The sequence below is a fragment of the Cupressus sempervirens genome, chromosome 11 (assembly GCF_028749045.1).
Source record: "Cupressus sempervirens isolate cs-2001-9-10 chromosome 11, ASM2874904v1, whole genome shotgun sequence".
Classification (NCBI taxonomy): domain Eukaryota; kingdom Viridiplantae; phylum Streptophyta; class Pinopsida; order Cupressales; family Cupressaceae; genus Cupressus; species Cupressus sempervirens.
In genome coordinates, this window is record NC_143128.1 from 482,490,054 (window position 1) to 482,517,977 (window position 27,924).

The 27,924-nt window shown below is 34.1% G+C and overlaps 1 protein-coding gene across 4 annotated transcripts in view; it reads left to right on the forward strand.

Annotated features, from left to right (window-relative positions):
• The first annotated feature begins 14,554 nt into the window (after positions 1-14,554).
• Positions 14,555-27,924, forward strand: part of LOC149530480 (O-fucosyltransferase 38-like) — a 77,957-nt gene continuing 64,587 nt past the window's right edge. The window contains exons 1-2 of one of the 4 annotated variants that reach the window (XM_089808757.1): positions 14,562-14,639; positions 14,782-14,956. In XM_089808757.1, coding sequence (XP_089664883.1) covers positions 14,789-14,956 — 168 coding nt within the window. In that variant the 5' untranslated portion in view covers positions 14,562-14,639; positions 14,782-14,788. Of the gene's footprint in view, positions 14,957-27,194; positions 27,531-27,924 lie in introns of those variants that run through there. The other 3 variants (XM_089808755.1, XM_089808756.1, XM_089808754.1) reach the window with 3 other exon arrangements.

Here is a 27,924-nt window from a genome sequence, read left to right on the forward strand (position 1 = left end):
CTATAATTAGAGAAATATAAAATGGAGGAGGTTTAACCTTTTTACTTGTCTCTACCTCCTTTGATGGTTGTACCAAACTCACAACATTCTCCATGCTAGATAGTTGATCTCTGAGTTCAATGTTTTCCAACTCCTACTGCAATAGCCTCTTTTGTGACGGTATAGTAGCAACAACATCCCACATAGAAATGTTCACATTGTTCTTCCTTGTTTGATCTACCACACTAAAAGATGCATTAGATATTTTTGTAGAAGCCCTAGAAGTAGAAGCTTGAGGTAGAACAACTTGAGGGTTATTCACATCTCCTTTTCTTTCATTTTGTCTTTGCTGCCGAGGGATATTAGTAGGTTGATTCACATTTTGTTGTTGGGAAACTACTTGTACATGCAACACTACACTTGATGTTGAAGCCTGATTAGGAGGAGGGGGAGTAACCTCTTCCACATCTCTTATTTTGCTCTTGGTATTGTAGGCACATGAATCCTGGTTTACATTACAATGCTCTTCCACTAGATGGTTCATGAAAGAACAACCATCGTGCCAAATAGTATCAGCAGGTTGATTAGCATTGTGTTTTTGGGCAACTGCTTGCTTTGGTACAGTTAAAGCCAAGTAGGATTCTACCTTCTAACACATGCAATATCCATAGGAGAAGTTACAAGAAGGGTATAAATCTTGATCTTGGGCAAGATTGTTTTCAGGGACTAAAGCCTTATTTAGGTTGGTATTTAAAGTCTGGGGGTGGTCGATAGGTCTATTCTTATTGTAGGGGAAATGACTCATGGCTCTAGTTTGGGGGTCTACAATGAATGTGACCTTGACTTTGAAGTTGGAGATGCCTATTATTTTGAGCTTGCTGCTTCTTCATAGATACCAACTCATTTCCCATCTTTTGTACTACTACACTATTGTCCTCCATCTTCTTTTCTTGATCTTGCATCCTCCTATCAACATTCTGCATCAATGTTTACATCATGGCCTTAATACTATCAACTTCATTAGAGGATGTGGAGGCTATTTGGACCACAACAAGAGGCATACTTACAAAGGAAACATGAATAGGGGCTACAATAGGATGATGATTGGGCATGTTAGGGAAGAAAGGCATTAGGGGCCTTGGGGCTAACTTCCCTTCTTGTATCAAAATATTTTTTGCTCTTATGGCAACCTTATAAGAATTTTGTAGAGTGTCTACTCCCATAGATTGCAGAGTGGTAGCAATAGCATTATTGAAGGCTCTGAGATAAAACAAGAATGCATTGCCAGGAGAGGGCTTCACTGCAGTAGATATTCTATCCCATGTCTTTTGAAATCTATAATTGAAATTAGTCATACATTCATGGGGGGGCCTCTTGATAGTTGTCAACTATTCTAAAAGTGATAGGTGATCACTTTTTTCCTCAAAATGCTTGCATAGGGCTACTCCTAACCCATCCCAATTAGTAATAGAGCTATGAGGCAAATCTCTATACCATCTTAGTTCCTTCTCTTTCAAGGATGAGGCTAGAATCTTGATTGCTACATCATCCTCAATGATGCTATGAATATTGCAGACATTAGACACCTCTTGAATATGCTCAATAGGGGAGATGGAGGTTTCACCAGTAAACTCAAGTATACTTTTAATAGCTAATACTACTATGTCATGCATTGGAGCTAATAGAAGGGGGCTCCCACCATTAAAGGTGGAAAAACCATGAGCTCTAGGCATGTAAGCAAGTGATATATTGATATGAGCATATGGTATTCTAGGTTGTGATCTAACAAAAGGGGGAGTGAAGATGGATCTTGCAAGGGTGTGTGTTACTGTCACACTCCTAACTAGTGATAGAGATACCCTAGCCTTTCTTCTTGGATTAGAAAAAGAAAGCTCTTGGTATTGGAAATTACCTTTGGAAGATGCCCTTGTGTGTGTCTTGGCCATGAATCACAACAACTTTGGTCTGGAACCAGATTGGACCTAAAGCTTAGAGTTGCTAAGTACCTTTGAACAAACGAGCTTTTGAAGGCTTTACACTAAAGGCAATACTATCTCCTCAACATGAACATGGAATCTTTCTTCAATGCCAATGAACTTTAAATGTTTTAATATATTGTCCCATTGAGCGTGCCAAAAACTGTTGTCACAAAAGCTTTCACCCTTGTCCAAAGTTTTTACCCAAAGACAACCTTGTGAAACATGGAAACAACCTCCAAGCTATGGGACTTGAACTATGAGGCTGAGTCTCTAGAGAAGGTTAGCTTCCTCTACTATTAGGATGTACTTAAACTATTTTTGAAGAGAAAAGGGAGAAGGAATACATGAAAGGAACAACCTAATTTATTCTAAAGAGGTGATGCAACAAAATAGGGTGAGACCTTTCTTTGACTTATGATCTCTTGACTATCTGCGATGTTATGACAACTCGACCACTCGACCAATAAGAGCCTCATAGCATCTTATCACTGCTTGATTCACTCAACAATCCTATGATACATGAGCTATCGTAAGATCAGGACCATACCATCTTGTTGTAGCTTTGAGATTTAAAATATAGAATTGAATCTTGTGACTATTGGATGATGTTCAAACATTTGAAATTAGTCCTTGGCGAGAAGTGTAGTGCCTACCCCTGGTTCGCATTTTGTTATCATTGCTAAACTCTTTTAGAGCTAGTTTTATGTTGTTGGTTAGCAACATTCTTATGAGATTATCAGATATTGTGCTATGGATTCAGTTTATTATGTGATGAGATTACTTAGATTTTGCATTTCATGTATGCATGTTATTTATTTGCAGTGTTTGCAGTTATTAATGATGATTAGTAAGATGATTTATTATCATATGTGTTTTCTTATGGATACTTACCCCATACTTGCTTGTGTATGGTGTGTGTGTTTGCTTTGCGTGTTTGCTTTTGTATGGCGTGTCTAATATGGTTAAGGAAGGGAGTCGTAGTCACCTGCTAGTCGGGATCTACACGATGCACTACTTCCTACTATTGCCTGTTTAGCTTAGTATATATATTGTGCTTATACATGCATGGTTTTTATGCAAGTTGTAGGTACCGAGTATCGACTTCCCTGAATTGTCAGGATGAGCGTACCCTATCATATTATCTCAATGATAAGAGAGGGGAGATAAATTCTCAAGTCCAAATCCCAACCCTTTAAGCCATTTGTTCTAATTGGAAAATTAGGACAAGTATCTGAGTTGAGTACCCTCTGAATGCGTCAGATGACGTAATTCGTGATTTAAACCTTTGGTTTGATTTTGTATGTATTTTGGCTATGATGAATTTTCATATTTTTACCTTATGAGTCTTTGATGTATTTTCTATTAATTAAGCCTAATTAAAAGATTTAATTAATAGTTTAATTAAATGAAAAATTAATATGCTATTTTAATATTTATTTTATTTAATTAATTGAAAAATTAATTAAATAAAATAATTAAATTTGAAAATAAAAGTTTAAAGTTTAAAGTTGGAATGTGACAATATTTATTTTAATAATAATATATTTGGAGCTCATTTTTAAATAAATGACTAAATAATATTATTATTAAAGCTAATAAATATTTTAGCAATAAAGTTTTGGAAAATGAAATTTAAAAGTGGAAAATATACTAAAAGATTTTAGATTTCATGTGATTAAAATATAAATATATTAAGATTGAAAAGTGGAATTATTAAAGTTAGTGCATGAGATTTAATAAATAAATAAATTAAATTAGAAAGAGTAAATTAAATATTATATTAATATTTGCTCACATAGGTGTTGGCAAATTCTCAGGAGTTGTCATGTAGACAACACAGGAGTTTGCACTCTAAGAATGCACAAGTTGTCTACACTTAGAAGTTAGCATTTTATTTGAGCACATGGTGTCTACAACCTTAAGACTCATCTAGAAGGTTGGAGGAGACTCATGCTTGGTTGCCATGCTTATCTTCTAGTTGTTTCTAGAGACACTCTAGATGCATCTTAGAGGCCTTTAAATAGAGGCTCTCCTAGTGTGTTTGGACAAGCTTAATGGAAGCTACAAGCTACAAGCTTTAAGCTAAAATGGAAGCTTCAAAGCTTACATGCATTGGAAAAGTTCATATGCTCATATGTTTCTACATGCTTCTAGGCTTCTTCTAGCACTTCTAGTCACTTGGAGAATTCGATTGGCTTGGATTTTGGAGGAATTGTGAATAATGGAGAAGGAAGGGATTTTCTTTGGACTTCTGAGGTATGGCGGATTAGCATCAGTGTCCAGGTGCACTCGTGATATTCGCATATTCTCTTTGCACTATTTCTCTTTCTATCTTTATCATGTCTGTTATAAGTGTCTAAATACTCTTGTGAATGAATCTACAATTAAATTGGAATCTAGATATGTAGAGTTGCAAAGAAAATAATAGAAAAATCCTAGTTCCAAATGAGAAAGAAATTAGATCTTAATCGAGTTTGGGTTCGAATTTATATTGTGAAATTAGATAGACAAGATTTGAAATTAAAATAGAAATTCTAAGTTGAAAATTTGAATGGTTAGATATAATCTTTCTATCAAATTATATTTTCAGATGTGTATGGACAAACCTATTAGATGGATGAATGGGTAAATTTAGAGAACAATTATTTTAAGAGGAAATTCTTAATTCATCACAAATTGTCCTGTCGCTGCCCCTTGGATAGACCCGAATTCAGTCATTCATAACTTTTTATCGTGATCGAATTTATTCGATCGCTCCGGTCAGAATTGGTTCAACTTGGTCCTCTCTAACATATTTCGATTTCAGCCTGATCCAACGGTTCATTAGAGAGATATGGCCCTCGTACTAGGACTGTTTTATTCAAGGACATATATTTCTTCATTTCCCATAACCAAGAGTTCTTTATGCTTAAACTTCACAAAAATAATATATATCAAAGCATGGAATGAATTAAAGATATTATTACAATATTTCCTTATTAGAATCTTATTAATATGCATTAGTTTTATATGGTTTATTATCTAATCTAATTAAATCAAATTTAATTAAGATTAGTTAATAGTAGAAGTGTAATTAATTATTAGTCAATCTAAGTAAATGGATTTTTAAATGAGAGAAAATTAAAAGAAAAGAAATTTTAATATAGTTTAATGTATATTAAATACTATTTAACAATCTAGAGATGGTAATTTTATATTACGTTTTTAAATGAGGAGACTTTAATGATAATGGATTAAGATTTAATTGACAAGGATTCATAGCTACATTATAACATTGTTATAATATAGCAACAATTTGAATTATTAATACATTTGTATTATTAAATAGATTAATGGTACACTTTAATCGTTCTAAAAATTAGTTAAATATTAACCAATGAAGTTTGTAAGGTTTCTTTAAGATCAATTAATAATAGTTTTGATGAGTTTATTATTTATTAATGTTTGTTGGGTCTAACAAACTATTAATAAATAATGGTTTTCAATAAATTCGATTAGATTTAATCTAGTGAAGATTATTTAATGATTAAAGTTTTGTAAAGATATTAGTTTTGGGAATTGGAAGTATAATAGATCAATTGATATTCATTGAGCTGATATTATAACTATGATATTAATAATTAAGTTGTGCGATAGAGTCTTATTTGAAAATTGATGATAATACGAATTAGTCAAAAGAATGTTGGTATTCTTTGAAAGATGACGAATGTGGTCATACGGAATTATTATTAAGATTTTCAATATAGCTTGTTATTAATATTAACTAGTTATTATTATTGAATTATTAATATGATCATTTGAGTATTGAATTATAGTTGACTTTTCACTTACAAAATTCTAATTAATTATTAGTCAACTGATATTAATTGGAATGTTGCTATGATTATGTAATTATTAATTAAATTAATTAATGAGAGTTAATTAGATTTAATTAACAATTAAGTTAAGTAATGGAGATTTAATTGATATAATTTTTTTAATGAGATTGTAAAAGTATTGATATCAAGTTGATAGGTCTTAATCTAATGACTTGAATAATGACCTTAGATGTTTTAATGGTGAAGACTTAGTAATATATAATTGAAAACTATTAGAATGATAAAAGTCATGAAATTATGCATCCAGGTTAATTGATAGATTTAATTGATTATTTTAATAAAGTTATGATCTTCTTATTCGAAGACTAGTAATTGGCTTTCTTACGTTTTGACGAATAATGATCCTTGATTTATATTGGAAGTTGATGTAACCTTAAAAGAAGAGTTAATCAATCAGAATATGAATCATGGTTAAATATAGAGAACAATTTAATTAAAGGTCAATGATGATTAGTTTTAGTGAATATTTATCCTTAAGTTATTCTTAAGATAATGCTATCGGGGAACAAATGGGTTGACTTGTAGGTCAAAAGATGAAACTTAGGACACTTGAAGTATACTTGCAAACATAAAAGTGATACCTCTACACTTAATTCAACTATGAGATTTTAGCAAAACCAAAACATGTGTTTGCATCATGTATTCTATATGCTTCTTGTTTTGAGTTTTGGGTTGACTAGTGTTGACCAGTCCTAGGTTGTTACCAGAGGCTCGGGGGTTATGAGATGTGATAGTATGTTGATCTTATTTGGTCTCGATCTTTATAAGCCCAACCATGGTAATGTGATCGTATGCTTTATGAAATGTTTGTATTTACTGATTGTTATTGTTCATCAGTCTTCATGTGTGAAGATGAGATGTATATGTATCTGAGACACTTGAGCTAATCATTTTTGAGTCATCGATCAATTATCCTTGGTTTATTTTCTAGTCGCCATGATAGGACTGAAATGTGGATTTATTTCTTGATGATGTCATGTTGTGACATGTTTGACTCAACCATTTTAGAGTCTTCGATCAGTATGATTTTGAGATATTCTTGGTTGCTTGTTGAGAACCATTATATTTTGGCTATTGAGAACCAATTGATACTTATGATTATTAGTGATGCCTTCAGTTGCCAATAGAGAACTGTTGTGGTCATGATTTTCTATGGATGCTTTTTCAGATGCTCATGGAGATTTGATGATTCTTATTATGGATATTTGATGCTTATATTGTGGATATTTGATGATTCTTTTTATGGATTATCTTTTGGATTTTCTTTATAGTCACTTGTACAGGATTGTGGTGATTTTATGATTCCATGAGCTTAGGGTAGGTAATCTACTTGTAGTGTCAGGAAGTGGCTTGCAATGGGGGTTGGGGCCCTAAGTGGCTGCTAGGGTAACTCATTGTAAGTTTGGTTAATAAGTGATAACATTTACACACTAAATGGGGATTAAATGAACCTAAAAAGATAATTGTTGATCTTCTCGCCCATGCCTTGAGTGCTTGTACAGGCTAGGATGGGAGTGGTGAGAACGCATGGTTGCGACCTTGCATTCCGTAGTATGCCTCATCAGTATGAGAGGATACTAGTGGCCGCATGAGATCAGTATGGACCCATAGAGTTTAGCTAACTACTAGGGTAACTTGTACGTGATAAATGCGATGACACTTTCCCGCTTGCATAGTAGGTTTCCTACATGTCATTGTGTGCCTCTAGGAATTAGATGTCGGTTTTGTGTGAATGGAACCTTTGAGTTAGTATACTTTTAGGATTCCTGGACTTTTTATGCTATGTGTATTGGATAGCTTGTTTGGGACTTGAGATTATCTCCTCAGCACGGTGGGAGTGAACAATTTAGGCTCCACGCAGTTGGGTGGTAGTGTATTTTCCACTCTTATCATTTGAGATCCGTCTAAGACACCGTGGCTGGAGCATTCTTGGTTGGTATTTATCTTCATTCTGTTCTTGGATCATTATGATAGATGATATACCTTATGATGGATGTATTTATTGGTATGTTTCTTATATTGATGATTTGTATATGTTAGATGATGGTATCCTATGCTTTACTTTGCATGTTAGTAGGATGTTTTTAGGAGTGACATTCCTATTATGTTAATAGCCGATGATCTCTTCGGTGCTTTGGAATGTTACGCACGGAGGGAAGGCTAGGATCCACGATGGTCTAATGATTCTATTTATGGTTGGGAGGAACCGTGCACTTAGTTATTTATGTTTGTGATGTATGGTTATCTTTTATGATGAATGTTTATATCTTTTGTGATGATGTATCAAGTATGGTTTGTGGTTTCATTATGTTATTGCATCATGGATTAATATTGGATGATGATGTACTTTATTTATATGGATGTATATTCTTTCAAGCTTTTCATACCTTGTAACATGTACAGTGGATGATTGAGCTAAACTAAAATGCAATTACGAAAAAAAGGACACTTGTATATTGTTTAAGAACATTGGATGTATCATTGTTATTTCATAAAGATGTAATGTTAGATGAATAGTTAATTTAGATGTGATTCAACGTTAAGGAATCTTTAAAGAATGTAATCTGTTATGTATCTATGTTATGTTACTTTTATTCGAATTATTTCTATTGCTTCCACGAATGTTATGAATGGTTTATCTTTCATGTTTAAAAAAAAAATTGTTTGGTAAACTTAGTGAAATTCTTTGTATCCCTTGGTGGGGCATTATAGGAAGGCACTTTTGGCCAACAAGTACATATTTATTATAAATGACATTTCCCTTCAGATGCACAATGTGTTGTTCTTTTCCAAGTATTATCTTACCTAGAAATATTTAAGGTGTGTATACTTGATCATCCTTCCTTATTCTAATTTTCCAAGAGATCCATTATCCCTTTGTTGCATTTTTTGTTTTATAACATGATGGATTTGTTTGTTTTATGTAAGGGTCTTCTTTTTTTAGGATATTTACATCCTTTTTTACAATCTTATAATTTCTTGAAAGTGTGTCTATTATTAAATACCTATTATCCAAGGCTTATAATGGGTTATCTTTTCCCTTGCCTTCACCAAGTTGGGAGGCAAGGTTTCATTTCATATCTTGTTGCTTTCTAAGGATTCAATTTCTCTCAATGTGGTATATGTTTGTCAAAAGATTTCCCTTTTTGCATAGAGTTAGTTTTTTACATAAGGATCTTCTCTTTTTCAAGAGATTTACATCTTGAGTTAAAAACTTTTCCTTTGTTGGAAAGTGCATGTCTATCCTAAACAAATACCCTTGCTTGGGGTCTTAGAGTTTATTATCATTCATCAATAATCCCCTTTTCACCTAGCAAGGGTCAAGGGGAGGGGGGTGTCTAAAAGGATGCATTCTTTTTCTCCTTCCCTCTTTGTCTTGAATATGTTATCTGTGTTCAATAACTCTTATTGAATCTAGATGTCTTATAACCATATCCCTTCCTTTAAAGGGTAACTTCCTACTAGAAGATATAATTTCATTATCCATTCTCTATATAACAAGAGTCTTAACTCTTTGCTAGGCACTTTCTATACTTTTTTATTTTAAAGATGTCTCCTTTTTTCATTGGAAGTGGGAATCCATGTTCTTCATTTCTTACGAATCCACCATACTTATATGTTGTCATCATAAAGAGAGGGCATGCATGTAGTATCCTTGCACATAATGTAACCTTATTGATCCCCAAGGAGACCATTCTTTCCTTGAAACTAACCATTTTTTATTGGTCTCTAGATTGATCATTTTTTATCCTTAGATTGATCACTTTTATTGGTCCTTATAGTGTAAAAGTTCAAAGCTATGTCACCTTTCATGCTGACTTATCAAAATGACTGAATTTGAGTATTTTTATCTTAAAATCAATTTTTTTCAAAAATATGATCTTGATAAATTTATTCTAGCTAAGTTATATATGGTCTCACACTTTTCCAATTGGAGATGTCTATTGAATGCATGTTTTATACTAGTTTGTATCCAATTACTAAAGAAATAAAATTATTTTAGAAAAGTGGCATTTCAATAACTCTTACTATTTTTTATGATATTTTTTTAATAACATATAGACACCATTTTATAGAGCCCAGAGTCAAGAATATTCTCATGTAGAATTTATAGTGTTTTAATTAGATATAGTATATTGTAATTAAAAAAATCTACAAGCACGTATTTTAACACTCGAAAATATGTCAGTTTTGAGAAAGAAAAAAATATTAAATCATATCAAAAAAATATAAAAATTATATAACGTTCTAGAGGAGAGAGTCCTCTTGTAGAATGTATAAATTTTCTCTTGGTTAGAATAGATTTGTTTTGAAAAATGTGGTGGGACATGCAAACTATCGATTTCAGGTGAGTTGAGATTTAATTCATTATAAAAGAGAAAATATAAGTCTAAAGTTCATTTTTATTTTTGATTGTTCTAGCTATATATGTTATCCATAACATAGTTTGAGATCAAAAGGAAGTAAATTTATTTCCTTATAGTTTTGTGGTGGGAACTAGACCCCCAATTTTCAATGTTTTCCAGCAGCTAATAATTTGTCTTTAAAAATTAGGAAATTATATCAATTCTTATTCTAAATAATTATTAAATATTATAATCCTAAACTTCATCCATTTCTACACATTTCATTAGTTTACTTCATTTCCAAATTCAAGATAATAACACCAATTTAATGTCATTGAAGGTGAACAATTATACTTTTGTTAGCCTTTTCGTTTACAAAAGTGTGACAAGGGTTTGTGCTTTCACCCTATACTACATTATTTCATTGATCTTTATATTGTTTGCTTTCATGGTTCTATTTATAGACTATGATTTCTTCGAGAATAATCTCATTAACTATCTTGTGCAAAAATTGTTTTAAGCCACCTCGTGCACAAAACTTCATTAACTTCCTTGTGCAATTTTTTCAAGGTAGAATTAACTAGTATAACATAGATGGATAGGCCATTGATTCACATTCTCTCTCTCATTGGAGTGAGTAGAACTAGCATAATACAACTTTTTAACCTTTATCCTCTTTTCTCTTCTTCATTTTTCACGGGTCACCTAACATAATACAACTTGTTGGAATATTGGATTCATGGTCTCTCTCTTTGTTTCCTTTTTCTCATATCTTTTTTAGGGGGTTAGATTATGGACTATTGTTCTATCCTTAGCATATGTTATTTCCATTCTATGTGACCATTTTTTCTTTTGAAATAACTTTCTGACTATGATACTAGTGGTTGAGAGATCAGGACCATCGAGGTCTCTTCGATTATTTGACTTGGAATCTTAGTAAGCTTTAGGATTTTGTATTTCTTTTATGGATGTATGAGATATGATCTTTTTTTTATGGATATTGACTTTAAACTCAATGATGTCTTAATTATTTGCAATTTTCCCAATGATCATCTCTCACTCTCTCACGTTTTCTTCTCTATGCACACAAAGTGATCTTATACCATGACTAAAGTGGGGTCAAATATACTATCAAATTTTCTAAGTGCCCTCTAGGTCTGTACAATTTTATGATTGTTTACCACTCACATAGTGTATTTCCATTTCAATACACTTAATAGGACTTCGTATGACACTTAAAATGGATACTTAAATCAAACATGAGCCAAATCTTCTTTTAATTTCATTAAAACTCGACATGAACACTCATTTCTATTCATGATCCTTTATTATTTCCCCAATCCAATAATTTGTTTCTCTACATAGACCACATATTACCTTTTTAGACCTTTACTATGTTTTCGAACCTCAAAGTCACACAAACCTTAGAATCTTGTACATTTCCTAGTTATATGAGACCCGTAGTGTAATTTTGAGTTATGAGTTGTGGGAATAGGGTGACTAGGCATCCTATACCCCAAGTCTTAGGTAAAAGTTTGAATTAGGGTTCAACCTTAGTAATTTGGTGGGATCTCCATATTTGTGGTCAAACATCCTAAGTTCTAACATAAAAAATGATGTGAGAGGTATAAAAGAAACCAAACTCTCCTCATCTGGGTATCCACAATCAAGCATTCAAAAACCATGATTGATATTTTTCAATTCGTCTTCTACAATTTCTCATCTAGACATCCAAGATCGTTCCTTACACATTCTTCAAGTATTCCAAGGAATTTTCAAGGTAATCTTCTTCATGGATCTAACTTCTTTCACTCATCAAAGGCTAATAAAAAGAGTTCACCATCAAGGAAGAAGATCATGCATTCAATCATTCAACCACAAAGAGATCAAGTCTTCAACTTCTCTCTCTCTACCTCTCTCTCTCTCTCTCTCTCTCTTTAATCAAGCATTTTGGAAAATTATGCTATCTTTTGCAAAAGGGTTCGTCTTTTATAGTTTCCTTTTGGGCTTTTGTGTGAAGCCAAAGTTTTTCATCAACATATTTGATCACATTCAAAAAAACATTTGCATTGCTAATGTATCATATACTTAGTTTCTTAGATCTAACCTCCACTTTATAACACACTTTCATTTATCTTATTTTATTTAAGGCATATTCCAAATAGGGTTTTGACTGAGGAAAACCCCTTTATAAAACTTTCTTCCCCATTGTTTTGTGTGTAGGAGCTTGTGTTGAACCTATGATACAGGAGCATCCTTGGGGTACTGGCAATCTTGCATCGTCCAAACAAAGATATTTGCTTTGTTTTTTGTTTTTCTCCAGCTATCTATTTGATAGTTTGATTTGATAATCACTTGATTTCCCTTTCTAGATTCTGCAAGCTTGGTTTCTTATTGTGGACCTATCATGGATAACTATCCTATGTTCACACAATTCAATGTTACAATTGGTTAGAGTTATGCTTCATCTTCTCGAGGGTTGATTTCCTATGTTTCTCTTCATACGATGTATAACATTTATTTCAACGAGGTTCTATATTTGAGAGTTAGCTTATGCGCTCTTAGATCTAGATAGTTGGATGATGTGTGGACCTATATCTAAGGTTGCTAAATGTCTTATAATGTTTTATGTATTTTTAGTCATTAATTCATTGAAGATGACTCCTATATTGTATAACATGTTTCCTAATATTGGAGAATGTGAACTCTAAGCTAACCTTTGTGTCTAGATGGCTATATATGTAATGTAATTGAGTCTTGTAAATGAAGCATGGTAGAGAAATTAGATAGCTCAAGAGATAATATTTTGATTTGTAACCTGGAATGTATTTTCCTTAATTGGGAAGGCCTTACAACCTGATATGTATGTGGTTCAATTGATGTAATTCAAGGCCCATTGTTAATAAAAGAGTTAGTTTGCAATTTTATCTTGTTGTACTTCTATTGTGTTGTATTTGTTGGGGGTTTGATCATCTCCTTTAGGGATAGACTAGCCTTGTACTGCATCAACCTACCATTGGAGATTTGGACAATATAGATCTATTATACAATCTTAAAATTTTTTTTGACCAAAAGTGCAGGGTATAGGGTGACTAGGCGAGCTATACCCAAGTACAGGGCAACTAAGAATCCTATAATCTCAAAATAGCTTCAAATTGAAATCCCAAGTCAGTATTTTAGTGCAATTTCAATTCTATTCATCACATGTATTCATCCAATTTCTACTTGTTTATTTCTACCAAAGTTGTCATTAGCTTATTTAGCATTCTATCTTACATTAGTCATTCCTATTTCCCTCAAATCCAATTATTCTAATTATTATCAGTGAAGGATCATTGCACCTGCTAAGTACTTAAGTCCCACTGAGTATAGTGGGTCATTTTCCTTTTGAGTGTGCAACATGAAATATGATCAATCTACCTTGCTTCCTTTTTCAAATTGCATGCCAATAAAACATAGGTTGATTGAGGAGAACTCGAGCCTCACAATTTAACTTTCCCCTAGACATGTCTAAAAATTGTCAATGTTTAAACAATAATAAAGAGAAAAAAATGTATTGAAATAAACATTAGGAGTATACATTTTTCTAATCAGATCCATGAGTTGCAACTACAACCATGTTGTGCATACTTGACCCAAATACATTAGATCAACATGGATACAATTTTGGGTTAGCAAAAGATTATAAAAAGTAATCCATGAGCACTAATTTTTTAATATCACGACCAAATTCTAAACCTAATCCTCCATTTATAATTCCAATAGATAAACGTTCAACTCGTTTATAATTTAGATTAATTTTTCTTACTATAAATTTAAAAATAAATAAATTATATAACTATCTAAATTAAATTATGCTTATATGACCATCTTTGATTAGCCTAAATTAAAACCTCTTCAATAATGTGTGATATATCTTCATCTATAGTGTTTGCTATCCTAAAATAGATCCTTATTCTTCTATGAAATTGAATGGTTCTTAACAAGTCTAACAAGAATCAAGACTTATTAAATACAAAAGACTTTATCATCGTAAGAAATAATATGGAGATCGCCTAATTCCTTAAACTCAACTTATAACTCATCTCCTAACAAATAACTACATACAAATATAAATTGTATTTTTTTTTTTTATCGGTAAGAGGCCGAAGCCAAGATTAATGCTCACAATTTACCATTGTGTTGTAGGCTCTTGCCTATAAATATAAATTGATTAGTATAAAAACTCGCGTTCCAAATTTTTTTAAAACCCCTCTTTTATAATATTGTGTACGTTTCTTTGAAGAATGTCAAGGGTGGTGTTTTGTGGGTCCATACTTGAATTAAGTAAAAACGAAAAGCGAATTTTGAAAATTGTTGCTTTGTTCTTTCTTTTGCGAATTAAATGAAAGTGGCCAAGAAGTATGGCGGCCATAATGTACCTAGCCAAGGCCATTCTAAAACGTGTGTCCCAAAAGGTTCGTGAAGCCTGACTCAGCCTTTTGCAGATGAATATAGATGAACTACCTAACAACACATAAAATATATCCCTAGCAAACATCAATTTGTTTCGCAACTGAAATGGTTTACAGCGGCCTTTCTGCATGTGAATTGGGTCAGGTGAGCAATGGCAACGCAAAATAGATTTCTCAGCACGGGATGTTGTATCTTTTGCCTGGCTGCGAGTAGTTATGTTTCAGTGGGACTAGCTATTTTGCTCTTCACATTGTCTTTTGGACGCTCGCCAACAGATGATCTTCAGAATAAGCACATCAGTGCCCTGGAACTTACTGTGGTAAGTTACATCATTTTCGGGCTTGAAACACATATCTTTTGATGATCGCAACTCGCAATCCAAGTATTAAATGATCAATTATAAATGTCTTTTTCACTCTATTTGTGTTTAATCGAAGATAATGTCTTGTGAGTTTTGAACTGGTACTGAATACCTATTATGGAAAGTTGATTGCCCTGCATCAAGCTGCACATCCGCTAGGGGTACGTCCAAACAGTTCTAAACTCGGATTATTTTTCGTGACAATTGTTCCACCATACCGCTTGACTACATTCCAACAGACTGCAAGAGATTTATTATTATTTGTGAATTTCAGTCGGTTGGTTATTTTTGCAATTTTGCCTTCTTAATATCCGAAAGTAATTTTTAATGGAGTTCTATTAAATATACCTATGACTGCCCTGAGTTTTTAAAAACTTATAGATTCACTTATGTTTGATGCTATTTATTATCAATTTCTTCCTCTGGAAATTTTCTGTGCCCTTACGGGTGGTCACACTATGATCCTCCCAGTTTTTGCTTCCCTTGCATTGAAGCAGTGCATTTGTTGGGCGTAGCATAGAAATTTTCCGTTTGGTTTAGCAGTTAAAACAACATTTCAAATCGGATCTGTAGAGATGCCCTCATTTTTTTTTTTTCAGCTCTTCCCATGACACGAACCATCAAAGACTGATGATCTCGTTGGTTCCCTATATGTTACGACAAGACAACTTAAAATTCAAGGAGACTAACTTATTATAGATTTCAGCGTTATCAGATTTCCTTAATCCATAAAAATGTGTTTGAATAGGCTTCTTATTTTGATTGTGTAAATATTTTTTAACATCAAATAAACATTCTGTATCACACTCCGTGATCCATCATCAAGATGTAAGAGAATGCGAGAGATGAAAAAAATATAAAATGAAGACAATGACTTACTCAAAAGATATAAGAAAGGAAGGGGAAGAGGGGGAGCATGCAAAATGAGAAGGAAGGGCAAAACATAAGCCTCAAGAAAATAAAAATATGAATTAAACTAAAATAAAAGAAAAGAAAGAAAAAAAAGAAAACCTCAAAAGGACACAAAATTGAAAAAATAATAGAAGACGATAAAATAAAGAAAAAACATACAATTAAAAATTAAAAATAACCATAAAGCAACCTGTTGATGTGAGTTCTATTTCACTACAATATACAAAATTGAATGCTTTGTATACTAGGATGAAATACTAAATTTCCAACTCTCTCTTGAATTAGGATTCTCATATGCTAAACAATTGGATTGTGTGATCAAATGAGGCAACCTTAAGGTTCCTTCTTATTGTGGGTTTTCACTCAGTTTTATGATGTGATATGTAGGTTATCACAAAGGAACTTATGCTGTTCAATCAAGGAGTATGAACTTGACTTTAACCTCTTCTAACCAACAAAGTAAAAGGGTTTAGAAAGCTAATCTATTTGTCAAATGTAAGAAACTATGGATGTCTCTGTTACTCTTATTAGACTTAGTTTAGCCATCCACATCAACTAGGCTAGTGCAATCTTCTAAGGTAAATGTAAGATGTTCAAACTGCCACCATTTTATTAACACCATCTATCAATCCATATCAATGTGCAAGCAATAATCAAAGTAAAGCTCATATATATGTCATTCGGCCATGCAAGGAAAACTTGCAATCAACAAGTAGCTACTGGTTTGGTCTAAATGAGTTCACCAAAGATGCATCCAAAATCACTTCCATTCAACTAGGCACTACTTCTAACCAACATGAAATGAAATCTACTCTAACTAAGGAAATGTAGAACCATGCAATGCTCCAAAGCAACACAAATAATCCACCATGAAGACCAACAATGAATCAACAATTACTGTGATAGCATTGTGGCAACTTATTTTAACAAGTCTCTTTTGTCACTCTACCTCAAATCTATTTAGTTGCAAATGAGAAGGCCTAGGCCTTTAATAGTTGCTCGACTACAATGGAGGACAAGATCAATTCAAGATCAAAGACCAAGATCGATTAACATAACCCTAATTATGGTTTTCAGCAACGAACATTTAATGCTGGCCAATCACAAGAAGGCATCCTCTTGTGGGCCATTAAGAAAGTTACAATGCCTTTGAGAGCCAATGAGAAAATGATTAGGTAGAGGCACTAGATGCCTTCCACATGCACATTTGACATAATATGATTTAGTGTGCTTGAATAGTTGCGATTGGAGCCCTTTGATTGGTTGAAGATAAGTGGGAACCACTTGAGTGTCCTTATCTCATTGTCTTGAATAATTCTTTGGTGATGAGAAAATATCTAATTCTCAAGCCTACAATTGTGATGACATATTCCCAAATTGCTTCATCTTCTTAAATTTTCTCCTTGGCATGATTTTACTTGCAAATTGATGTTCTTTAATTTCTTCATCTTGATCCTTACCTCAAACCATCTTCTTGCTTGAAGTCTTGAGCTTGACCTTGCCACCATCTTTCACTCTCCAATCCTCTCCTTCATGGATACCTTGTAAAAACAAATGAGAAATATTATCAAGCTCACAAAATGATAAGAATAAGTAATATTAAGGAAATCTTAAAGCTTACAATATATAAAAATACATTTATTTTTGCTTTTGACCTTCCTAAGGTCTGGTTTCTTGTTTCAACCCAGATTTCTCTTCTTTTGCAAGCTTTAATTCTGATTTTCTTCCTTCTTAAGCCCAGACCGCTTTCCTTCTGCTAGCTCTGAATTCTGATTCATTCATCAAGTTTTCCCTTGTAATTGAGAGATCACTGCTCTTTCAATTGGGAGATTGTGGCCCTTGCATCTTTTGAATGGAATCCATTTTCACTTTATCATTTTGTCTTTTCCATCAATTCCAATCAATTTTTTTTTGAAGCACCCATCACTTTAAGGGCAGAGATTTTAAGATGTTTGGGAATGAAATTCCCAAGTTTTCAAAAATTCCGCCCAAGTGTTGGTGTCTCACTCCTCTTCTTCATTTGCAAATTTGATCAACTTCTTGCATTCCAAAATCTTTATTTAGGGTTACATCTTTCATTTCTCATCTCAATGTTTTTGCATTTCAACTTGGAGAGATGGTGAAAATTTTGGGATGTTGGGAATGAAATATCGAATTTTGCAAAAGTCCTGCACAAGAGGGTTCATAGCGGAGATTTGATGAACTTGGAATTATAATTCCCAAGTCTTGGAAAACTCCGCCCTTGAGGACTTATTCAACAAAGAACCAAAACTCGGAATTGGCAAGGCCAATTTGAATCGTGAATCGGCCAATTGAAAAACTCCTTGAAATCTAGAGATTTTAATGATTTAAAACTTAATTTTAAGCACCCTTAATGAATATTCATTAAACACACTATAACATCATCAAATAGAAGCTAACGTACATAAACAAGAGACATAATTAATAAATCCATCACATATGTGAAATGTAAATTATAGCTTAAGTAAATAGAAATCATAGGATCATAAATGAGTCATGACATAATATATATAATTAAAATGCTGTCAATTCGTAAATGTATGTAAGATGAAGATCCATAAAACCAATGACATCATGATTAAATAAAAAATGTATGTAAGATGAAGATCCATGAAACATATGTCTATCTGTAAACAAAATGAAAAAACAAGGCTCTAGCTCAAGCCTCATCATCATCCTCAAGCTCGGCTTGAGCCTTAGCCTTTGAGTATTCTATTTGCCTTCTACAAAGGCGTCTAAGGTAGGTCCTAGAGGACTGATGAGCCATAGCCTCCACATGTGAGATGGACTCATGAACAACATCAGAGGTAGATTCTTGCAAGGACTCTCCCGAGGCTTACCTCCAATTATCCCCTATCTGCAGTTCTGGGCTAGGCAGGGCTAGAATAGCTTGCCTTGGGGTGCTATATCCCTATCTCTTGGTTTTGGTAGACAAAGAAACGGAGGGGCCCCTACTATTCACCAGGGCCTGGGTCGATCAATGCAGATGAATAGATTAGTTGCCCCCCTGTGTCTATGCGCACACTTGTGCATCTACCAGTGCCTAAATGTGCTCTAGCCTCCTCTGCCATGGCCACAACCTCAGCCTTGATATCTACTTGGTCAACCCACTCATGGTATTCCTTAGTGAAGACTGCTACATCATGAGCTTTAGTGAGCTACGCCTTAGTGAGCTACTCTGACTCTGGATCAATCTCTTCGAGAATGATTGGAGAGGAATCAGCAGTCAAAATCTGTTTGGTCCTAAGGTGGAGGTTGTAATGAACAAAGACAAGATCATCAACCTATTGGTTCCTCAAATTGTTGGTTGGAAAACCTATGAGCCTTGCTTGCTCAATGCTGAGTGATCCAACACAATTTGGCCAACAAATAGGATTGATGCTTAATGATCAAATCCTCTTCACTTCAAGATCTGCTAACCTAGGTGGGTATCCCTCATGATAACTAGTTGTTATAACTTATGCAGATTTTATTGATTGATACTCTTGAGATAGCAAGTTATTCCCAAGGAGAAATCATAGGTGTAAGGCTGAATGCTTTCTGAATACTTAAATGACTGTTTTAAATGTAAATATATAATGGAAATGATACAGTGACTTAATGTAATGCTGGTAATCAGATAAAAAACCTCACCAATTATAACTATTGATCAACTTAACAATAGCTAGACCAGTCCTTTGCCATTGGGTAAATAGTCTAACCCTGAATCAAAGTATCATCAAATCCTTGAAGACAATGTGCAGAGCATTAGTTATTTTTTGTATTAAAATAGTTTAAAAACAAAGAACAACAAAATAAGTCCAGAGAGTAGTAAGAAACAAACTAACCAGCCCCCATAAATATCAGCAATTACAAAACTGGGGGAGGTGGCCTATAGAATATAAGAGCTTAGAGACTATCTATTGATGCTAGATCTATCATGAGTATCTTATACATTGATTTTTACAATACAAAAAGATCATAATCTTTCATATCAGACTATAGGAATTTAAGATCCTTTGTTCCAGCATCCTTGTGTTGGGAATCTTGCAGAGACAACATTCTGTATTGCACCACTCAGGCTGTTCATTCCATTGTGATTGACCTTGTCCTGGTGACTGGATCCACCTCTGTTGTTATCTGAATCCAGGTGACACTTTTCCATTAGATTGCTAAGATCATCCATCTCAGCTTGTGTGAGAAAACTTTGATAGTTGTTAATATATCTGGCAGCTTTCACTTCATCCTTATGGATCAGCATGGATCCATCATATATCAGCTTCATGATCTTGCTTTTAGGAATATCCAAGCAGATAGAAACCTGTGACATTATGTAAAAATGGTTGAGTTTAAGATTTAAATCAGTAGGGCATCTTCTAATAGGTTGAAATATCTCTTTGTTTCCATCTTTCCAAAGAAGCCATAGAATTTCACCAGTTAGCACAAATCAAAATCTATTCTGATAGAAATCAAAGGATTCAATATAACCAACAAGAAACTCACTCCAAGACAGTCCAGACTTTTTATTCCACTCAACAGGGAGACCAAGAAAAATAGACCAAACTTTCTTAGCATAGATGCATTCAAAAAATAAATGTTCAAAATTCACATATCACAAATAATAGGTTCAACATTGATGGAGGATAACACAGACCCAACAACAAGCTTTTTAATTAAAACTTTAAAAGCCATCGAAAATGAACTATTTTTTTCTCACAAGGACCTTTCCAGAAGTAATAAAAAAAGAAATGCCAGTTTGAAAAGGGACATTTAAACCCCCAACACTGAGAAACCGGTGTGAGGACACAACATCAGTTATTGTACAGAGAACTTGAGGAATATGAACCCTAGTCTAAATGAATTTAACCCCGATGATGGAGACTAGTTAGACAAACATTACATAGCATGCAATATTTGATGATCAAAGATGCATAAAAGTTCAATCTATCAACAATAACATGAATTCAAAAGGACAATACTAACAAATGAGTTATTGAACATCCAAATATCCAAATTGAGTATCAAAGGAAATGTGTCTTTATGTTACTATATGGAATAAGGAACAACAACAAAACAATGTAGATTGCATAAACCATGAAATTGCATCAACCATTAAAGTTCAAATTGTTTTATAATATTGCATAAAAGAGGAAATATATCAAAAAATATCGGATTGTATCTGGATAACTTGTATTGTATCTATCTTATAACTTATGTCCTTAAAATGAGATCCCATTACCCCTCCTTATACAAAATGAAGGGGTGCAATAGAGCTTCAGATCTCTTCATATCACAACTATTCACAACCAACTAAATACTTATGCATATAAACTAAAAAGTACTTTAACAAAAGCTCCATGTCCTTCATTCTCCAATAGCAGCCTCATCTTCTTCATTAGTTGTTGCTTCCTTTTGCTCCGGTTTAGGCACTGCCATGTAGCCATTGATCCATTTGGAAATCTGTGCATGTGTGGGCCATGTGAATATGGAGATCTTAGTAATAAACTTTTGTATATCTTGCCACTTCTTTCTTGTAGCAACTTGAACATTGGTTTGAACATTGTAGCAACTTGAACATTGGTTTGAAATCTGGCAAATTTACTTTCTAGAATAATGATCTTATCCAATAGGGTATGGAAATCATTTATGTGAAAGCCTTCATTTTCCTTGAAGCGAACCATAGACCTTTGCGGCAATGTCATCATCTCACCTTTCCATTCATCCAAGCTCTTGGTTCTTCCATCACCATTCTTCAAAGCAAGTATGAACAATGCTCAACAAAGGAAATCTGTTCTTGCTCCATATATGCCAGAGTCTTTAGTATAGCTTCCAACACATCAACTGTATCCTTAATCTGCCGAGGGGCATCTGGATCCCTTGATGTTATTTCACAGAGGTGGCCCAATTCACACCGAGAAGGCTTCCATTTCCTTTCTAACTCCAGCAATATAGCCTTCGCATCCTTGAAGAAATCAAGCATGTTACTCATACATTGGAACCCTTCATATACTTCATTGCACTTTCCTTCAATCATTTTGATCTTGAATGCCAGGATATCCTCAAGGTTCTTATAAGTGCACTCCTTGTGTATATCTTCTTCCTTGACCTCTTCAGATTGCTTTTTCTTAACTTCAATGGTTGGGGTTATTAGTTGGTGGACAACAATGGCTTTGAGTGCTGGAAGAGCTTTCATGTTATTAAGCTGACTCTGCAACCTTCTTGACTATGTGTGCATTTTATTGATAATTTTATTCATATCCATCTCCCTTATTTGCAACTCCTCAATTCTCTCCTTCATATGCTTCATTTGAGCCCTATTAAACATGGCTTTATGCATCGATTCATTTGTAGAAACTAGGGGGTTGGTGTTATCTATTGTTTGAGCTACTGCCTTTCCCCGTGTCCCTCTGGAGATGTTAATAAATTTGGGCTTATCACCTTTGAAAGTGACCTAGGTAGCCAATGCCTTCAATTTTGGATCAAATCCCGACCCCTCCAGTTTCTATAATATTTCAATCTCGGTGGCAAATGCTGCATCTTCCTGTTTCCTCACTTGATCTAACAAGAACAATTCCTTGAGTGTCAAGTCAGGCACAATAAGAATATCACTTTTGTGCACAATCTCCCTGGCTTCTTCTTTAGTGCAAGTTATATCATCTAAATGCAACTCATCAATCATCCGTTGATCTATAGCAGAATGTTGTGATTCATCAACCCCTTACAACCTTTTCTTCTTCCTTTCATCAAAATCTTTCATCCTATATTTGATCCAGAAGTCTTTAAACTCCCGTGTCCTGGTAAAGTCTTCCTGCTTAATGAACCACTGAAAAATAGTGTCAATTGGATCATCATTTTCCATTGTCAATGCATGATAGCCATTTATTTCTTCTTGAAACAATGGTGTAGGCTATGGTTCTTTAACTGCAATACCTTCCTTCAAGCTTTCCAAAATGTGGGCAACCTCTTTTGACCCTTCTTCTTCATATGAATCATTATAAGTAACTAATAGAGTGCTGCTTTCTTTAGATACACTAATCTTGGGTTTAGAGGCCGAACCTTTTTGGGTGGTTAAGGGTTGAGGTTGCTCAATTTCTTTTCCTTTTTTCTGTTTTATGTACTTCTGATGCAACTCATCAAATTCTTGAATGCATTGTCAACCCTAATAGCCTCCAATTCAATTTCATCATAGAAACACTGAAGTCCTGGACTTAGCCTTTGCTTCTCAATATTTAGCAGAATACCCCACTTCTTCATCCTCTGCATTATCTTAGGAATATGATCACAATTTCTTATGACGTCCTCCTCAATATTAAACTGATGATCAAATCTTGCAACAGAAGACTTATTATCTCCCTTGGGATTATATTGCCTTACCTTTTCACTCTAAAACCCAAAACTATCCATAATGTACTCTTACACCTCCTTTATATTTGATTACCCTATTATGAAGCCATCAAATTTCATAAAATGAGGCATGTGATTCCCCTTTCTCCTAGGTTGTGCAATGCCCTTTTCTATCCATATCAATTGCTAGATTAATTCAAGGAAACCTATCCTCTTAGACACAAATTGAGGTAGCCTATGTGGTTGCTGTCTACATCCATATAACCTAATTAGAGTAAAACCAGTCTTGCATATCCAATCCCCAAAGCTGAACTCATACTTCCCATCAAGCAAATTTTCTTTTGGCCTCAACATGACCTTGATATGTTTGGGTATCCTGGTAATTGAACCTCCAAGCAGACTAGTAACCCACACAACAAACACATCTCTAAATATCTTGAAATCCCCATCCTTACCATGCTTATCCTAGGCCTTGCACCACATCTGGATGAGCAATGGATTGCTTTGTTCATTAGTGGTAGTAAGCTTCAAAGAACACTTGAACTGGTCAACATTATGAAATAGTAGCTGATGACACATCAAAGAATAATTTTTGAAAGACTTGGTGGTCCTCCACCTAGCTAATTGTGTATGAAGGGTTCTCAATTTCACTAGCAAAGTAAAACTCTAGATAGGAATGGGGGTTTTGAATCCTCATGGACATATACATGTAATTGAAGGGAATCATTTCTTCAGAGAATCTTTCCAAACAATTGAACCCATCCATAATAAGTATTCTTGAAAAAATCGATAAACTTATCAATAGAATGAGGACCCATGTTTTCAATGGGCATCAATTTGTTATTTGTCCCCTATTCATGGAATGTGCAATTTCAGTGAGCCTAAACTTCATTGTCCTCTTATAGTCAACTCTTAATTGATCTCTATCTATTTTGGTAAGAGCCTGAGTACTGAAACCAAAACACTCTTAAATGCAAGACCTACTTATGACCAATAGAGGCATTACATCTGGTTTTCTAACTCTTCTTGTGGCTGTTTCATAATGTTCAGCTAGGATATTGATAAGCTCAATGTCTACATACACATTTGGGACTATAATTTTGCCTAGGTCAAGTTTCCAAGCATCGTTTCAAGGTTCTTTCTGATCTTTATTTGCATAAAAGTAGCAAATCAAAGACCTACCATAAACTAGCAAATTCACATCCTTACAACCACTATATTCATCAGAAAATATGGACATGGTCCCAATAGCAGAGGAGTGAAGAAATAATTCTAGGAGTGCCTTTTGGACTGTCTTCTCTGTTTTCACCTTTATCCTTCCTGACAGTTACTTCTTTCTTAGCACTAACTTCTTTCTTAACACTAACCTCTTTCTTGGGTGCCTTTTGAAAAGGAGTCTCAAATTTAGGAAAAAACTTAAGTTCTGGCTTTTCAAAGCTTGAAAATGCAACCTTGCAACTCGCTTGTTCTCCAAATCCTTCTGTAGCTTGAAAATGGTATTTCGTAGAGAATGATTTCTTACCTTTTAATATCTTATTGCCTTCATTCTTCTATTAATTCTCATTTATGAGTTTAGACACTTCGCACAAGTGGTCACTTCTTCACTTCGCTTACCCGTCACTTTAAACATTCTGCAATTAATACCTCGTACTTTGAGGTACACAAAATTACTTCACCTTTTAAAAATGTTCATTTCGCATTTTCTCTATGTGGTTTACTAATAATCCCTTCTGAAACAGCGAAAATCGCCACTTTTCTCTCCCCTCTCGAAGGTACCTCCGAAACAGTGAAAATCGCTGTTTTGCAGTCACCTTATGTCAGTATGTACGATCTCTCGACAAATCGCTACTTCGCAAGCCTTTCATCTTTAGTCGTTCAAAATAATCGCTACTTCGCGGGGTGCCTTGTATTACCCGAAACAATGAAATTTCGCCATTTTGTAGGTACTCCTAGTTTCCCCCCCCGAAATAGCAAAAATATACTTACCAAGGTATTTATCAAGTAGAAATTGAAAATTTATGGTACAATATGGCATGGAAATTTTCAAGGTCTACCACAACCTCTACACAGACAACCTATTTCGCCTTTTCGAGTGGATATGCTTGAACATGGACCAATTGGACTCACATACAGAAGGTTTGCTAGGCTGACTCAAAATACGAATGACAATCCTTTGAAGATTTGGGGTTGAGGCCCCAAACATTTGCCACCATCTATCTGAAGTAAGGGAAAAGAAAAACAATTAGTCCCATTTACAAGTATAATTTTAAGGCTAAATTACAAAACCAAAAACTAAAATGTATGACTTATAAGTTGTAACAATTAACTTTAAGAATATGTTATTTTTTTTGGCTGTAATGATGTGTGAGCTTCTATGGTTATCCTATTAGAGAAAATTTACCCTTCATTATTATTCAATTTGTCTAGCTCAATGGTTGTAGTTGAGGCATTGCCATCACTACTCAACCTTTGCATCATTGTATATAGGCCAGTTAGAACCTCCTCATCCGCCTTGAAGTCAAGTTGGATTCAAGGTAATAGGCTGCTGCATGGATGGGTTTGTGGAGCTGATTTTGCCATCTCCTATCAATGATCTCCCAAATAGGGGCATACTTCTCCTGCATGCCTGCATATGGGGATCTAATGGCCTCCTTGGTCCTATCCATGCCCTCATATATGTAGCCCATAGAGGGCTTCTCCCCATCAGCAGTTCGTAGGAGAGATACAAGGGGCTTACTGATCTACATATGATGTAAAAATAACATTTGAGTCAAAACTTAAATATAAAACTAAAAGCAAAACTAAATCATTAAAGTTAAACTGTAAGAAATTTACCTTTATTATTTCTTGAGTAGGTGCCCAAAAACCTTCCTCATCAAAGAGGCAATTCGCTACATCTATCCCTGTAGTGGTCGTAGCTGTTAAAGTTGTAGCTTCAATCGGATAAATTTGAACTAAGATACATTGTTGTTATTGGTAAATCATCATTTTCTATATATAAGTATTCATGTAATAATAATAATAATAATTATATATATATATTATTATGAAATATTAATTAAATTATGATTAAACCTTGGAGACATGTCTCTTCATATGAGATATGTCTCCTCTCATATTTATATGAGATCCAAATCTGCATTTGGAACATATCAATTACAATGGCCATACTATCACATTTGCAAAAAAGATCCATGTTACTTAACATGGTATCAAAGCCAGACTGCAAATAAATAGACATTTATACACATCACAAGAATGGAAATTCTATAGAGTGAACATTAATTATAATTATAGTAGCGTATGGAAGACAGAAATAAGAAAACCATTTCCTCAAGATCAAAGATATCTATGCAGACGCTGAAGAGATCCAAATGTTCATCACAAACCATCACATGTCACAGGCCATTTTTAGATCATTTTCCTAGTTGGAGTTGCTAAAGGTAATTGAAATACTTTTAAGTTTAGTTCTTAACTTTTGAATTTTGTATTTCACTTTAATAATTATGAATTCAGTTTTTAAACTTAGCACATCTTTAGTTTGTAATTCAATTTTTTATTTTTTATTTTTTAATAGGCTGCTGAGACTCGATTTGCATCCAACACAATTGTGTTGAGGAGACTTGTGAAGGTACGAGAGCCACTTGCTAGTATGGTTATTAGTCAAAGCTGGTCACTATGGAGGCAATCCAACATTGAAAGGGCTACAAATGTAAAACAAATGATATTGGATGACACTTGGTGGAAATGAGTGGAATATCTTCTTAGTTTTATTGAGCCTATCATGAGTATGATCCGTTATACCGACACGGATCATCCATGTTTGGGAGAGGTATATGATGGAATTGATTCAATGCTTGAGAAAATGAAGCATGTCATCAATGAAAAGGAGCAAGATCTTGAAGAAACATTCTTCAAATAGGTGCAAACAATTTGTGTTGAGCGGTGGAATAAAATGACCACCCCACTCCATCTTCTTGCATTTGCATTGACTCCCAAATTTTATAGTGATGAAATTCTTGCTATGCCATCAAGGGTACCACCATATAGAGATGCAGAAGTTAGTGAAGGGTGTAGGAAAGCACTTGCAAAACTCTTCCCTGATCATGAAATGGAGAATATAGTTACAAGTGAGTTTGCTGATTTTGTAGCTTCCAATGGTCAAAGTGCTTTTGCTCTTTGTGACAAGTATACAAAGGATGCTCATTCTTGGTGGTACCTTAATGGTCATACATCACCGCACCTCCAAACTCTTCCAATCAAACTTTTATCACAAGTAAGTTTTTCCATTTCTATTGCACTCTCTAACTTTATATTGTTTACAATTTGTAAAAATAACAAATATTCTTAACTTTAAAATTTGAATGACATTTTTTATACCCCTCACTTTGTCTCAATAGGTTGCTAGTTACTCCTCATCTGAGCGAAATTGGAGTACATACTCCTTTATTCACTTAGTGAAACGCAATCGATTGGCTGCAAGTAAGGCAGAAGAGCTGGTTTATGTGCATTCCAACTTGCGCCTTCTTACTCATAGTCAAATGAGTACAAGGAAGGGGGCATAAAGTTTTGGGATGTAGATTCGGAGCAAATTGATTTGGATTTTTCAGCTGCTGCACAATCTTTACTGGATGTGCAGTCGGGTAGCCACCATCCTCCTAGTGCAAGTA